Here is a 16,988-nt window from a genome sequence, read left to right as displayed (position 1 = left end):
ATTGTTGAACCGTCAATATCCAGTGGACCAATCTGATTCATCCCTTTCCTTCCAAAGTTTACATAGGTAAAGAACTCTTTTCTGTATTTCTTTGCATCCTTTACCAAGGATTTCTCATAATCTGCCTAATCTCCTTTGTGACTTGTTTACAGACCACCTTATATTTATCATAGGCTTCCATGTCACCCATTAATTTATATGTATCCCATACATTTTTCTTCTCTGCCATATGTTTCATTAGTTCATCTGACATCCATTTAGGCCTAAACCTTCAACAGTATTTCTTAGTTGGTATGTAAAGCCTAGTAGCTTCCAAGATAAATTCTTAATGCTTGCCATTTTGAATTTGCTGTTGGTAACATGATCAGTTGGTCCCATTGTATAGAATTTAAATACTGTCTCAGTCCATCATAGTCGCCTTTACGAAAGCAAAAACCATTCTCTTTACCCCTGATGGTAGTTACCTCTGAGTAAATTCCACTTCAGCACATTGTCATCACTGCCACCTAGTGGTTCCTTTATCTGCAGATTCTTAATGTGTGAAGAATCACTACTGATAATCAGTTCAAGAGTATTACTCCCTCTAGTTGCCTCCCGAACATGCTGATGTAGAAAACAATCATCCAATTAATCCACAAAAGCCTTTCTATTGTGTGAGTGAGTGAGTGAGTGACCAACCCACAAATTCCAGTCTATACCTGGGAAATTAAAATCCCCCATTATAAGACTCTCTGATTTACTGGCCCACTCTGTTTTCCTGTACAGTTTCTTATTATATTCATCAGAATCATTAGGCCTATCGCACACTCCTACTCTCAATTTTGGTCTCCCAATTCTAATGTCACACCAAACTGACTCGACACTGCACTGTCCAGCAATGTTGACTGGCTTCACTTCCTTGGATTTTCTGTGTTTCTTAACTAATAGCATAATCCTTCCTATCCTGTCTGTCCTTTCTATAGACGTTGTACTCCCCAAATTACAGTTCTGCATTCCTTACATCTGTGTGACACCATGTCTCTGATATCCCAACAATATCCGTCTTTGATGCTTTGAGCAATACCTCAAATTCATCAAATTTATTTACCAAACTCCTAGCATTTGTGTACACGCAAGTATACATGCACCTGTTCCTATTCTTAGCTACTCTAACACAACCCATGTGTTTACTTGTACCGCAATGACTCCCAGCAGTCTCTGAAATATCCTGCATCTTGTTTTCCAGGCTGCTGCTCATTCCAATAGAAGCAGTGCAAGAATTACTTTCACCTCTGCCAGTGGCTACTGTTAATCTATTATGGAGTCCCTCAGGGTTCAATGTTGGGTCCATTGTTGTTTTCTTTATTTATAAATTAGCATTAGCATTAGTAGAGGCATTTGATGCAAGAAAGCAAGCGTATGCAGCATCAGCCAAAAAATAAAAAATAACCACTTCCACTTCACCCCTCTGTTCGTTTGAAATACCTGTCCAGCTGAGCCTTAAACTTATTTAGGCTATGAACTTCCACAACAAGTGATGGATGTCTGTTCCACCAACCAACCACCTGTTGGCTAAAGGCAAATTTCCGCATGTCTATCCTACATCTGTCTTTCCTCAACTTGAATTTATGCCCTCTCAGGTGATTATTCTGAGCAAGAAGGAGAATCCCATCAGCATTGAGCATGCTCAAACCATTCAAGGCTTTATACACCTCTATCAGATCACCTCGCTGGTGCCTAGTCTCCAGACACTAATTTGCAAAACTTAAGCCTTTCTTCGTAAGAGCAACCCTTTGTTCCATTCACTAATCTTGTTGCTCTTCTCTGTACTCGTTCCAGCAGCTCTACATCCTTCTTGAAATGAAGCCTCCAGGCCTGTATACAGTACTCTAGGTATGGTCTGACCATTGCCTTATACAAGGGAATAATCACCTCCTTATCCCTGCTAGAAAAATTCCTATATATCATTGACAATACACCATGCTACTCTTGCAGCCCGTGTGCACTGCTCAGAGAACTTCATATCTGCCTGCACAACCACCCCCAGGTCCTTTTCATTCTCTACCACTGTCAGTGTAGTACCACAGAGTTGATACGTTGCTCTTGGGTTGATGTTTCCCCTATGTAGTACTTTACATTTGTCAATGTTAAACTTCATTTGCCACCTCTCAGCCCATCTGCTCAACCTTTCCAGATCCTGTTGCAGCAGCGTAGTGTCCTTGAAAACTTTGCCAACCTTCGTATCGTCTGCAAACTTGGACATTAAGCTTGATATACCATCATCGATATCATTTATAAATACAGAAAACAATAATGGACCCAATACTGAACCCTGAGGGACTCCACTAATAACATTAGTCCACGATGAGCAGTGTCTATTGATTACCACTCTCTATCTTCTCCCCCTCAACCACCCCTTTATCCGTAGCAGCAGTTTGCCTCCAATGCCACACTGCTCCAATTTGTGCAGCAGTCTTCCATGTGCAACAGTATCAAAAGCCTTCCTAAGATCCAAGTATATAATATCAAAGTTATTCCCTGCATCCAGTTCTTTTGTGACTGCATCATAGTATCCAATCAAATTGGTCAGGCAAGACTTCCCCTTAACAAAACCATGCTGTGTCCGAGCTATAACTGAAGTCTTGTCTAGATGATCCTGCAGTGCTTCTTTAACCAGTGCCTCCATTAATTTTCCGGGAACAGAAGTTAAATTCACAGGTCTATAATTACTTGTGTCAGCCTTTGAACCTCCTTTGTGAATTGGGGTCACATTTGCACATCTCCAGTCCATGGGTACCTTCCCTGAGTCCAAGGAAGCTCTCATAATTATATTGAAATGATATTGATGATGGTATATCAGGCTTAATGTCCATGTTTGCAGATGATACGAAGGTTGGCAGGGTTGTTGATGACACTAATGATAGTATGCTGCTGCAACAGGATCTAGAAAAGTTGAGCAAGCGGGCTGAGAAATGGCAGCTGAAGTTTAACATTAACAAATGTTACTACTGCATATGGGAAGCAGGAACCCCAGAGTAACGTGTCAACTGTGTTGTACTACACGGACAGTGGTAGAGAGTGAAAAGGACCTGGGGGGGTAATCGTGCAGGCAGATAGGAAGTTTTTTTTAGCAGTGAAGACAGTGTGCAAGAGTAGCTCATGGTGTCTTGTCAATGATATACAGGAATTTTTCTAGCAGGGATAAGATGATTATCCCCTTGTATAAGGCAATGGTCCAGCCACACCTTGAGTACTGTATACAGGTCTGGAGGCCTCATTTTAAGAAGGATATAGTGCTGTTGGAACGAGTGCAGAGAAGGGCGACAAGATTAGTGAATGGAACAAAGGATTGCTCTTATGAATAAAGGCTTAAGTTTTGCAAATTACAGTGTCTGGAGAGAGTAGGCACCTGCGAGGTGATCTGATTGAGGTGTATAAAGCCTTGAATGGTTTGATCATGCCCAGTGCTGATGTGATTCTTTCTCTTGCTCAGAATAATTGCCTGAGAGGGCATAAATTCAAATTGAGGAAAGACAGTTTAGGATAGATGTGCTGAAGTTTGCCTTTAGCCAGCTGGTGGTTGATTGCTGGAACAAACTTCCATCTGTCTTTGTAGAAATTGATAGCTTAAATAGATTCAAGGCAAAACTAGACAAACATTTGGAGCAAGTGGATGGATCAAATGAGAAGGGTGTGTTGTTTATTTTTTTTGGTTGATGTTATACAGGGTGTTTCAAAAGTGATGGTCAATAATTTAAAGGTGAGCTGTACAGACTACAATATGCAAAAAAAAAAAGGCTGGTAAACATGGTTCCTCAAGTGAATCATTTATGAGATATTGCACATTTCTAGTTGGTATTCACCACTGACAAGGTGAACTGTACTGAGTTGGGGTCCACCACTGACTTGTTTGTTTAGGTTAGGTCATGCTCTTTCTCTCCCTTTCCCCTTTCTTAATGCTCTGAGATGTTGTAGGCATACTAGTACTTGTCAAAGGATAGTCAACATGGAAAGAGGTTACAGCAACGAAGATTATGCAGACATGCACTTCATGTATGGTAAAGCCAACGGCAATGCATTTGAGGATGCTCACTTGTACCAAGAAGCATTTCCCTGCCGAAGGTACACATTCATCAGAGTACATCAGTGCCTTAGAGAACATGGGCGCTTCGCACACTACTAGCAGGTAGGCCCAGAAGCATAATACCTGATGTTGAGGAAAGGGTGTTAGAAAGAATAGAACAAAATCCAAGAATTTTGACAAGGAGGGTTGCTCTGCAAGACCTTGTACTGAGTCATAGCAGTATGTGGTGAATTTTAAATTGTCAATTACTATACACCTTGGGGTGTATAGTAATTGACAAGTAATTGACACTTTGTTGACTCAGGGATAAACAACTGTTTATCCCTGAGTCAACAAAGGGATAAACTCAGGGATAAACAACTGTTTATCCCTGAGTCAACCTAAAGTTAATATCCAGCATGTACAAGGTCTCATCAATACAGACTACCCTCCCAGAGTGCTCCCATAGTCAGTGGCAGATCTTAACAGAAAATGTGCATTATCTCAAACTTTTTTGCTTATTTTATTTTGTACTTTTCACCTTTAAATAATTGACCATCATTTTTGAAACACCCTGTATAAGCTTGCTTTGTTGCATCATGTGCCTTTGCTAATGCTAATGCTAAAATACTATGATTTTGATGCTGATCAGCACTTTATTGGTGATGCAAAAGTTAAAAAAAATCTCAAAAGTTTAAAATAAAGGCATCATGCTATGACAGCTATAAAACATTATTTTACAGATACAGCATAACTTCATTTTATATATGTCATTGAGTTAACTTAGTTTTTTTACTAAGAAAGTTCACATGACCAGAATCTCCTAATTTTATTAAAGAAGTGGGATGCTATTTCAATGCATCAATGCAGGTATTGACATAAGTTGAGAAAAATAATTCTATTTTTTTTTCCTTTACTATTTGAGATACTCTTGTTTCTCCTTCGACAGATTTTGAGTTTATGCTCTTTAGAAACAACTGTTTATCTCTGAGTCAACCTAAAGTTAATATTACCTTTAATTGAAAAAACATTGAAGGCAAATATACCAAGAAAGTAAATAACCAGTAATAACCAAGAAGGTGACTCCATCATTCATTAAAAACTTGAAGGCACTGTGTGTTAGTATTAAAAAATAATGGATTCATCTTTTTCGTGATGTTATTCAGTTCAAAATTATTGAAACAAATGATGTGTATTCACTAAATACATATTGCAGAATGTTACAATTCCTATTTTACCAAATAAAAAGAAATTAGTTTATGCCTGATTTCTGAAAGTGCAGAATATAATTGAGCGAGTTTGCATTTATAGAAAATTTAATAGTACATTGTGTAATTTCATTTTATTAGGAGGAGGAAGTGGTTTTATTGGTGCAGCATTATCGAAAACACTCAGAAAACATAATTATGATGTAATTATAATTTCTCGACAGCCAGCAGCACAAGCCATAACTTGGGTTAGTATCTGTTAATCTTTATAATTAGTTGTTTTTAGCATCAGTTTGTGGTTGACTTGGAAAATTATGAGGCTTCATGCAAAGTGTGTGCATGTGGCTCAAAATTTTAATAGCAGATTTTTCCAGAATTAAAAAGTGCAACTTACAATACTTTTTAGAGAGTAGGAGCCTCTGTAAGGCCATAACTTGGGTTAGTATCTGTTAATCTTTGTAATTACTTTAATTGTAATTAGTTAGTCTGTTAATCTTTGTAATCAGTTAGTATTAGTCTTTGTAACAAACTAAATGAATATTTTGCATCGACATTCACACATGAGGAGTTATTCAGGGAGGGGAATGCCAGAGGTGTATTCAACTCTGACAGTAAGCTAGATAATCTTGTAATAACTGAGAGTAAAGTGGAGGAGAAATTGTTGAAGATAAACACAAGGAAGGCACCTGGTGTGGATGGAATCTATCCAGTTATATTAAAGGAGGCAAGAAAGGAAGTAAGCAAACCCTTAGCCATAATTATGAGAGCTTCCCTGGACTCAGGGGAGGTACCCATGGACTGGAGATGTGCAAATGTGACCCCAATCCACAAAGGAGAATCAAAGGGAGAGACAGGTAATTGCAGACCTGTTAGTTTAACTTCTGTTCCAGGGAAATTAATGGAGGCACTGGTTAAAGAAGCATTGCAGGATCATCTAGACAAGACTTCAGTTATAGCTCGGACACAGCATGGGTTTGTTAAGGGGAAGTCTTGTCTGATTAATTTGATTGGATACTATGATGTAGTCACAAAGGAACTGGATGGAAAGAATAACTTTGATATTATATATTTGGATTTTAGAAAAGCCTTTGATACTGTTGCACATGGAAGACTGCTGCACAAATTGGAGCAGTATGGCATTGGAGGCAAATTGATGCTATGGATAAAGGGATGGTTGAGTGGGAGAAGACAGAGAGTGGTAATCAATGGACACTGCTCTTCTTGGACTAATGTTATTAGTGGAATCCCCCAGGGTTCAGTGTTGGGTCATTGTTTTCTGTAATTATAAATGATATTGATAATGGTATATCAGGCTTAATGTCCCAAGTTTGCAGACAATACAAAGGTTGTCAGAGTTGTTAATGACAGTACACTGCTGCAACAGAATCTAGAAAAGTTGAGCAGATGGGCTGAGAAGTGGCAAATGAAGTTTAACATTGACAAATGTAAAGTACTGCATATGGAAAGCAGTAATCCCAGAGCCGTGTATCAACTCTTTGGTACCACACTGACAGTGGTAGAGAATGAAAAGGACCTGGGGATAATTGTGCAGGCAGATATGAAGTTTTCTGAGCAGTGCAGAAGGTCTGCAAGAGTAGCTCATGGAGCCTTGTGAATGATTTTTTTTTTTCCTAGTAGGGATAAGGAGGTGATTATCCCCTTTTATAAGGCAATGGTGAGACCACACCTTGAATACTGTATACAGGTCTGGAGGCCTCATTTTAAGAAGGATGTTGAGCTGTTGGAACGAGTACAGAGAAGGGCAGCAATTTTAGTGAATGGAAAAAAGGGTTGCTCTTACGAAGAAAGGCTTAAGTTTTTCAAATTACAGTCTGGAAACTAGGTACCTGCGAAGTGGTCTGATTGAGGTGTATAAAGTCTTGAATCATTTGAGCATGCTCAGTGCTGATGGGATTCTTCCTCTTGCTTAGAATAATTGCCTGAGAGGGCATAAATTCAAATTGAAAAAAGACAGTTGTAGGATAGATGTGCAGAATTTTGCCTTTAGCCAGCGGGTGGGTGATTACTGGAACAAACTTCCATCTGTCGTAGAAGTTAATAGCTTAAATAGATTCAAGGCAGAACTTGACAAACATTTGGAGTGAGTGGATGGATGAAATAAGGGTTTTTTTTTTTTTTTTTTTGGCTGATGCCAAATAAGCTTGCTTTCTTGCATCATGTACCTTTGCTAATGCTAATAATAAAAAAAAAAAATTAGTTGTTTTTGGCATCAGTTTGTGGTTGACTTGGAAAATTATGAGACTTCATGCAAAGTGTGTGCATGTGGCCTCTTAAGATTCAAAAATTTTAATAGCAGATTTTTCCAGAATTAAAAAGTGCAACTTACAATACTTTTTAGAGAGTAGGAGCCTCTGTAAGCATGGAATCCATTGTAGTTTGCATCATTGGCTATGCCCACCAAGTCGCCTTTCCATCAACTATTTATATGCTCTTAAAAATAGTCAAAAAGAATACAAATTATATATATTAAATACTTAGTTAAACTGTGTTCAAGAAAAGTTGATGTGTCTGATATGTGGTTACTTATTGAATCTGGAATTCAATTATTAACCTTCTGCTGCCATTGTGGAGTCTGATAGACCCTTTTTTAAATGTATCCATTATTTTTTACAATATGTAAACAAAATCAGATCCTCTTTACTCACCAATATTCTCTAACAATTATGCAGTATTTTCTGCTTTCATTTTGATATACTACGAATTATCTCTCTATACATTAAAAAAGTTTTCCTCTTGGTGATATTTATTCGACCTTGAGAATGCCATGTGGTGGGGTAGCCAGTGGGAGAAGAGGGATGTGGGTCATGTGGTACAAGTTTGCAGGGCAATTAATTAACTACAAATGCACAGGTAAATAATTACATAGGTCATTTCCTGATTAGATATCGATTGGTGCATTTTGACAGGTTTTTTTATTTATTATTATTATTATTAGCTATATGGTGCAAGGAAGCCTGAAGCTTATGCTGCACCAGCCAAAAAAAATTCCCACGTTACCCTGAGAGAGAGAGAGAGAGAGAGAGAAAGAGAGAGAGAGAGAGAGAGAGAGAGAGAAGTAGTAGAAAGGAATCACCAAAAAAGAGAAGAATGATGATACTGCTCAATTTCTCGTTATTATTCGTATGGTTTTCGATGATTCTGCCACTAGAGAAGAACTGCTGGGTATGGTTTCATTGAAATAAAGAACTAGAGGTCTTGATATATTTAATGCATTCAAAAATTCTATTGAAAAAATTAAATTACCACTATTTAATATCGTATCAATAACAACAGATGGAGTTAAAGCAATAACGGGGCATCTTAACGGATTCATTGCATTGTACCAAAAGGATGATGAATTCCCAGATTTTTTGAGTTGCCACCGTATCATCCACCAACATGTGTTAGCCAGCAAAAGATTAAATACTAAAAGTGTTATGGGCACAGCTTTCGAAATCATGAATTCCATCAGAGGACAGTCTCTTCAAAGGAGACATTTCAAAATGCAAATCGATGAAAATGAACCAGATCTGATATTACACGCTGATGTGAGGTGAGTGAGTCATAGTAAGTTTCTACTGAGATTTCGAAATTTGCTGAATGAAATTAAAAATTGTTGATCAAAGGGGAGATGATTATCAGCAGCTACAAGATACAAAGTGATTGTGTGATCTGGCCTTTCTGGCAGATTTTACCAGTAAATTAAGTGATCTGAATTTGGAATTACAAGGAAAGAATAGAAATGTGGGTGACATGATTAGTAGTATTGCTGCATATACCTATCAGTTTTTGGCATTGGCTAAGGATCTCAAAGAAAAAAATTTGATCATTTTGCAAATATGCAAGATCATTTGCAGAAATATTATTTATTATTAAGCCTGAGGCTTATGCTGCACCAGCCAAAAAAAATTTACCCTGAGAGAGAGAGAGAGAAAGAAAAAAGGAAATCACCAAGAAAGAGAAGAATCATGATATCCAGCTCATTACCCTGGGTGTGCCTTGGCGATTTTAAAACAATTGAAGACATTGTTCAATATATTTCTTATCCATTTAATGTGGACTTAGATACGAAATAAATTGCAGAAAAAATCGTTGAAATTTTTCACATAGAGAAAATATTACTTCAAAATTATATTATTACATTTCGAAACGATATCTTCCTAAAAGCTAGGCCATCAGAAAAGACTTTTGGAAATATGTTTTGCCAAGAGAAGTAAACCCAAATGTAAAAAAAATGCTGTGGACTTTTGAAATTCCTGTTTTGATTCCGTGCATATCTATGCAAATCGGCCTTTTCATATTTCAAACAAACCAAGATGAAGAATTGTACTCTTACCAACTTGCATACAGAAGATTCCTTACTGTTTTCCTTATCACAGTATATCCCCGATTTTGAAAGCTTGGTAGATGATATGGAGACAAACTTCACATAAATTAAAATTTTAAATATATGTTAATTTAAAATAAGAATTCTGAATTGTATTTAATTTTAAAATTTATAAACAACAATTTTCAATATGTGTTGATTAACTTTTTTTTTAGCCATGTGCAATGAAATTCTTGAGATGTTAGATCGTGGCACATTTTGAACAAAAAAAGTAGATTGCATCACAAATTAAGTTGGCCACCCCTGCTCTATAAGCTCTTGCATCATATGCCTCAACTAATGCTAATCAGAACTTATATTGTTATATTTGTGGAAGTTATGTAATCCTCAAGCAAAGACAAGATATTAAAGTAATTGTAAAAAATGTGTATTTTGCTTACTTTGGAGTGACACTCAATGACCAAGATAAACGATGGGCTTCATGTAAAGTTTGCCGAACCTGTGCTGAAGCATTGAGATTGTGTAAAAAATGGTAAAAAGAAGGATATGCCATTTGCAATTCTCATGATTTGGTGGGTGCCTATAAACTGCTGTGAAGACTGTTACTTTTTGGTTAGTTAATGTAGAGGGACACAATGCAAATGGTAAGAAGGGTATTGTGTATCCTAATATTCCATCTGCCATTAGACCTGTTCCACATGGAGAAACCTGCCGATTCCATGCCCCACACTTATATTAGAGAATATAGTAGCAGAGTGCTGAAAGTGAAGTATTTGAGATGAAACTGAAGTCTACATGCATTTGAGACATTGAGCCCAGCTTTCAGTTGTTTTCATAGCATGAACTCAATGATCTGGTAAGAGATTTAAATTTATCAAAGTAATCTGCAGAACTCCTTGGTTCTAGATTTAAGTCAAAAAGTCTTCTAGCTTGTGGGGCATTTTTCTAATGGTACACACACACACACAATGAGAACTAGTCTCCTACTTTTTGTGAGGCTGATTCAATGGTTTTTTGCAGTAATGTAAATGACTTAATGAACTATTTAGGAACTAGTTACAATTGTACACAGTGGAGACTTTTTATTGACCCATCAGAGAGGAGTCTCAAATGTGTGTTGCTCCACAATGGAAATAAATATGGGTCAGTTCCAGTAGCTCACTCTCTGTGCATTTGAAAGAAACATATGAGAACTTGAAGTTGTTGACAAATATTAAGTATGAAGAACATGGTGGTTGGTTTGTGCTGACTTTAAAATGATACGCTTGGACATTTTTTATTTTATTTTTTATTAAAAATAAAGGCCGCACTCAGAACATAAGTTCAAATCTGCCTAACATACTCAACTGAGTATGTTACATCACAGCTAATGGAGAAAGCAAATGCCTGGCATTTTCAGATTATGAAAAGGCATTTGACTCCATACAGCATAAGGCAATGTTTCGGGCACTGGAAAGACAAGGCATAGATACCCCATATATTATGATTTTGAAGAAAATATATGAGAACGCTACCTCCTTTATTAGACCAGACAAAGATAGTAGCAAATATAAAACTGAGAAAGGAGTTTGACAATGAGACACGATATCGCCGAAGTTGTTTACTGCTGCCCATGAGGAAGCTTTCAGAAGATTAGACTGGTCACAGAAAGGAGTCAATGTGAATGGAGAGTACCTAAACCATTTATGATTTGCAGATGTCATTGTGATCATAAGCCATAATCCCAAAGAATTAGAGGAAAATCTTAATCAGTTATGCAGAGTTAGTAAGGATTTTGGACTAAAGATGAATATGGCTAAAACAAAAGTAATGATGAACAAGTATGCCACAGAAAGAGACATAATGATTGAAGGAGCAGTAATTGAAAAGGTGGAGTCATATACTTATCTGGGACAAGTCATTAGCTGTAATAATGATAAATGGCTGGAAGTCAAGAGAAGAATAAATTTTGGATGGATAGCATTCAGCAAATATAGTCATATACTGAGGAGCAATATCCCAATTTTTTTTTTTTTTTTTTTTATGAAAACCCCAAACACGAAAGGTATCAAAACCTATAGTACTTAGTACTGTGCATGGGTTGAAGGATAAGTATGGGGGGAGGGGGATGCCGGAAACTTTGCTCTAGAGACTAAACATGGGTTTCACTACTTCAGGTCTCCAATAAGCAAAGTGGTGGTATTTCACCGGTTGATGAAAGTCATCTACCACCTGGAGTTTTGTCTGAAACGTAAAATAATGAACCAATATATACTCCCCACCGTGACTTATGGAAGTGAAACTTGGGCACTCACTAAAAGAATGGAAGAGAAGCTGAGAACTACACAGCGAAGAATGGAACAAATTATATTGGGAATCAGACTGTTAGATAAGAAGAGAAACACATGGATTAGGCAGCAAACTCAAGTAAAGGGAATTCTTATCAAAACTAAATAACCAAAATGGTCTTGGGTAGGACACATAGCTCGAAGACATGATGACAGATGGACTAAGAAAATAACAGAATGGTACCCAAGAGGAGTTAGAAGAAAACGAAGATGGACAGATGAAATTCATGAGTTTGTGGGTAATAAATGGATGGCCATTGCACAAAACAGAAAGAAATGGAAAGTTGCTGGAGAGGCCTTCAACCTGCAGTGGATTGAAAATGGCTGATGATATCAAGCTTAATGACTAAGTTCGCAGATGACACAAAGGTTGACACAGTAGTTATTGACCTTAACTAGCAGTTTTGACCTTAATTAGCAGTCGGAAAACTGCTAGTTGGGGGGGATACAAGGACTAATAGATTAACAGTAGCCACTGGCAGAGGTGGAAGTGATTCTTGCACTGCTTCTATTCAAATGAGCAGAAGTCTGAAAAACAAGATGCAGGATATTTCAGAGACTGCTGGTAGTCATTGCGTTACAAGTAAACACATGGGTTGTGTTAGGGTAGCTAAGAATAGAAACAGGTGCATGTATACCAGCGTGTACACCAGTGCTAGGAGTTTGGTAAATAAATTTGATGAATTTGAGGTATTGCTCAAAACATCAAAGGCAGATATTGTTGGGATATCAGAGACGTGGTGTCACACAGATATAAGTAATGCGGAACTGGAATTTGGGGAATACAATGTATATAGAAAGGATAGACAGGACAGGAGGGGAGGAGGGGTTATGCTATTAATTAAGAAACACATAAAGTCAAAGGAAGTGAAGCCAGTTGACATCGCTGGACAGGGCAGTGTCGAGTCAGTTTGGTGTGACATAAGCATAGGGAAATCAAAATTGAGAGTAGGAGTGTGCTATAGGCCTAATGACTCTGATGAGTATAATAAGGAACTGTACAGGGAAATAGAGTGGGCCAGTAAATCAGAGAGTCTTATAATGGGGGATTTTAATTTCCCAGATATTGACTGGAATTTGTGGGTTGGTCACTCGCACACTAGCAAGGCTTTTGTGGATTTATTGGATGATTGTTTTCTACATCAGCATGTTCGTGAGGCAACAAGAGGGAGCAATACTCTTGATCTGATTATCAGTAGTGATTCTTCATGCATTAAGAACCTGCAGATAAATGAACCACTAGGTGGCAGTGATCACAGTGTGTTGAAGTGGGATTTACTCAAGGAGGTAACTACCATCAGAGGTAAAGGGAAGGGTTTTTGTTTTCGTAAAGGCGACTATGATGGTCTGAGACAGTATTTAAATTCTATACAGTGGGACCAACTGATGATGTTACCAACAGCAAACTCAAAATGGGAAGCATTCAAGGAACTAATCTTGGTGGCTACCAGGCTTTACATACCAACTAAGAAATATTGTTCAAGGTTTAGGCCTAAATGGTTGTCAGATGGACTAATGAGACATGTGGCAGAGAAGAAAAATGCATGGGATACATACAAATTAATGGGTGACATGGAAGCCTATGATAGATATAAGTTGGTCTGTAACCAAGTCACAAAGGAGATTAGGCAGGCAAAGGCAGACTACGAAAAATCCTTGGCAAAGGATGCAAAGAAAAACAGAAAGGAGTTCTTTACATACTTGAACTCGAGAAGGAAAGGGATGAATCAGATTGGTCCACTGGATATTGATGGTTCAACAGTTGAGGATCCTGCTCAGGTGGCTAACAATCTAAACGAGTATTTTGCATCTACATTCACGCATGAGGAGTTATTCAGGAAGGAGAATGATGTAGGTAAAGTAAACATTGGCAGTGAGCTGGATGATTTTGTAATAACTGAGAGGAAAGTGGAGGAGAGATTGTTGAGGATAAACATAAAAAAGGCACCTGGGGTGGATGGGATCTATCCAGTTATATTAAAGGAGGCAGCAAAGGAAGTATGCAAACCCCTAGCCATAATTATGAGAGCTTCTTTGGACTCAGGGGAGGTACCCATAGACTGGAGAAGTGCAAATGTAACCCCAATTCACAAAGGAGGATCAAAGGCTGACACAAGTAATTATAGACCTGTTAGTTTAACTTCTGTTCCAGGTAAATTAATGGAGGCACTGGTTAAAGAAGCACTGCAGGATCATCTAGACAAGAATTCCGTTATAGCTCAGACGCAGCATGGTTTTGTTAAGGGCAGGTCTTGCCTGACCAATTTGATTGGATACTGTGATGTAGTCACAAAAGAACTGGATGCAGGGAATAACTTTGATATTATATATTTGGATCTTAGAAAGGCTTTTGATACTGTTGCACATGGAAGACTGCTGCACAAATTGGAGCAGTGTGGCATTGGAGGCAAATTGCTGCTATGGATAAGGGGATGGTTGAGTGGCAGAAGACAGAGAGTGGTAATCAATGGACACTGCTCAACGTGGACTAATGTTATTAGTGGAGTTCCTCAAGGTTCAGTGTTGGGTCCATTGTTGTTTTCGGTGTTTATGAATGATATTGATGATGGGATATCAAGTTTAATGTCTAAGTTTGCAGATGATATAAAGGTTGGCAGGGTCGTTAAGGACACTACTGACGCTATGCTGCTGCAACAGGATCTGGAAAGGTTGAACAGATGGGCTGAGAGGTGGCAAATGAAGTTTAACATTGACAAATGTAAAGTACTACATATGGGTAACAGTAACCCCAGAGCAATGTATCAACTCTGCGGTACTACACTGACAGTAGTGGAGAATGAAAAGGACCTGGGGGTAATTGTGCAGGCAGATATGAAGTTCTCTGAGCAGTGCAGACGAGCTGCAAGAGTAGCTCATGGTGTCTTGTCAATGATATACAGGAATTTTTCTAGCAGGGATAAGGAGGTGATTATTCCCTTGTATAAGGCAATGGTTAGGCCACATCTTGAGTACTGTATACAGGTCTGGAGGCCTCATTTCAAGAAGGATGTAGAGCTACTGGAACGGGTACAGAGAAGGGCAACAAGATTAGTAAATGGAACAAAGGGTTGCTCTTACGAAGAAAGGCTTAAGTTTTGCAAATTACAGAGTCTGGAGACTAGGCACCGGCGAGGTGATCTGATAGAGGTGTATAAGGCTTTGAATGGTTTGAGCATGCTCAATGCCAATGGGATTCTTCATCTTTCTCAGAATAATCACCTCAGAGGGCATAAATTCAAATTGAGGAAGGACGGATGTCGGATAGATGTGCGGAAATTTGCCTTTGGCCAGCGGGTGGTTGGTTGGTGGAACCGACTTCCATCACTTGTTGTTGAAGTTGATAGCCTAAACAAATTTAAAGCTCAACTGGACAGGTATTTCGAACGAACGGAGGGGTGAAATGGGAGAGGGTTTTTTTTTTTTTTTTTGGCTGATGCTGAATAAGCTTGCTTTCTTGCATCATATGCCTCTACTAATGCTAATGCTAACTATGAATGCAACAGGATCTAGAGAAATTATGCAAATGGGCTGAAAAATGGCAGTTGAAGTTTAATATTGTCAAATGCAAGCTCTTGCATATTGGTAGCAGCAATCCCAGAATAACATACCAGTTGTGTGGTATTACTTGTTGGGTAGTGGAAAATTAAACAATCCTTGGGTATATAATTGTGCAGTCAGATATGAAGTTCTCTGAGAGTGCAGACACATTTCTAGAACAGCTCCAGGAATTTTGCTAGCCGGGATAAGGATGTGATTATCCCATTGTGAAAGACTCTGTTTAGGCTTTATCTTGTGTACTGCATACATATTTGTAGGCCTCATTTTGTGAAGTATATGGATCTCATGAAAAATGAAGCCCAACAATATTGGTGAGGGGAACAGAAGGATGCTCTTACCAAGAAAGGCTTCATTTCTGTAAATTGCAGTGTCTGGAAACTAGACAGCTGAGAGGTGATCTGATTGTGGTGTTTAAGCCTTTGAATAGATTAAGCAAGCCAAATTCTGATGGCGTTCGTTCTTTTGCTCAGGCTGCACTCATGAGTGGGCATGATTTCAAATTGAACAATAATGGTTTCTAGTTAGATTTGCTGAATTTTGCCCTTAGTCATTGGGTGGTTGATTGTTGGAACAAATTTCGACCTGCTGTTGCAGAAGTGGGTAGTTTGAATAAATTCAAGGAAAAACTAGTCAAACTATTGTCTGTGATGGACAGGTATGTGGAAAGTGTTTTTTTTTTTTTTATTATTATTATTAAGCTGTGCCAAGTAAGCATAAGCTTGCTTTCTGTCATCATTTCCCACCACTACTGCTATATATACACAGCTTATAAGTTATCAGAATATCCTAGTATCCTTTAAGTCCTAACTTTAGGTCTAGTATGTTAATTTTTTAATTAAAATTATTTACTGTTTTTGGTTATATTTTTATATTTTTAATTTATGCAATAAATTAAGTATGGTGTGTATTAATGTATTGTGGAAATTAAATATATATGATGTGTGAATGTAATTTGCAAATTAAATGAATATTTTAATGTATGTAATAGGAAGAGCTGCGTTCAGATGGTTTACCTGATGGTTGTGTTGCAGTAGTAAATTTGGCTGGACAAAATGTTCTTGATCCATTAAGAAGGTGGGTCATTTTGTGCATTTCTTTCTTGGCTTAAATTTATTTCAGATAACATTAAATCCTTTGTTGGATGCATTCCTTTTAGGTGTTTGCCTATATATATATATATATATGCATGCATGTATGTGCACCTATTGTTTTCACCCCGTCTCCATCTGTCTGTCTGCAAGTAAAATCCCAACTTCCAGTGGAAAGATTTTAAAATTGGCAATTATTATTATTTAGAAAAATTGATAAATAATTGGCAATTATTATTTTTTTTTTCTCCATACAATTTGTATGGGGAAAAAAAAAAAAAGAAAATAGAATTATATTTGTATGTAACAAAGAAATTATTAGATCAAATGTTGGTTTAATGCAGTGTTGTTAGCTTTAGACAATCCATGCACACTCTGCATTTATTGTTATGTAAGACTTGTGAACATGGTATTGTTTGTGAAGAGATATATACATTT

At 37.7% G+C, this 16,988-nt stretch overlaps 1 protein-coding gene across 1 annotated transcript in view; it reads left to right on the top strand.

The window, feature by feature from the left end:
- Nucleotides 1–4,030: 4,030 nt before the first annotated feature.
- LOC150079104 (epimerase family protein SDR39U1) overlaps nucleotides 4,031–16,988 on the top strand; it is an 86,556-nt gene continuing 73,598 nt past the window's right edge. Inside the window, 3 exon segments of the mRNA XM_090382953.1 lie at nucleotides 4,031–4,101; nucleotides 5,354–5,498; nucleotides 16,451–16,536. Coding sequence (XP_090239079.1) covers nucleotides 4,031–4,101; nucleotides 5,354–5,498; nucleotides 16,451–16,536 — 302 coding nt within the window.

The sequence above is a fragment of the Mastigoproctus giganteus genome, chromosome 10 (genome assembly GCF_048544385.1).
Source record: "Mastigoproctus giganteus isolate SK-2022 chromosome 10, ASM4854438v1, whole genome shotgun sequence".
NCBI classification, from domain to species: domain Eukaryota; kingdom Metazoa; phylum Arthropoda; class Arachnida; order Uropygi; family Thelyphonidae; genus Mastigoproctus; species Mastigoproctus giganteus.
This window is presented reverse-complemented; position numbering and strand designations above follow the sequence as displayed.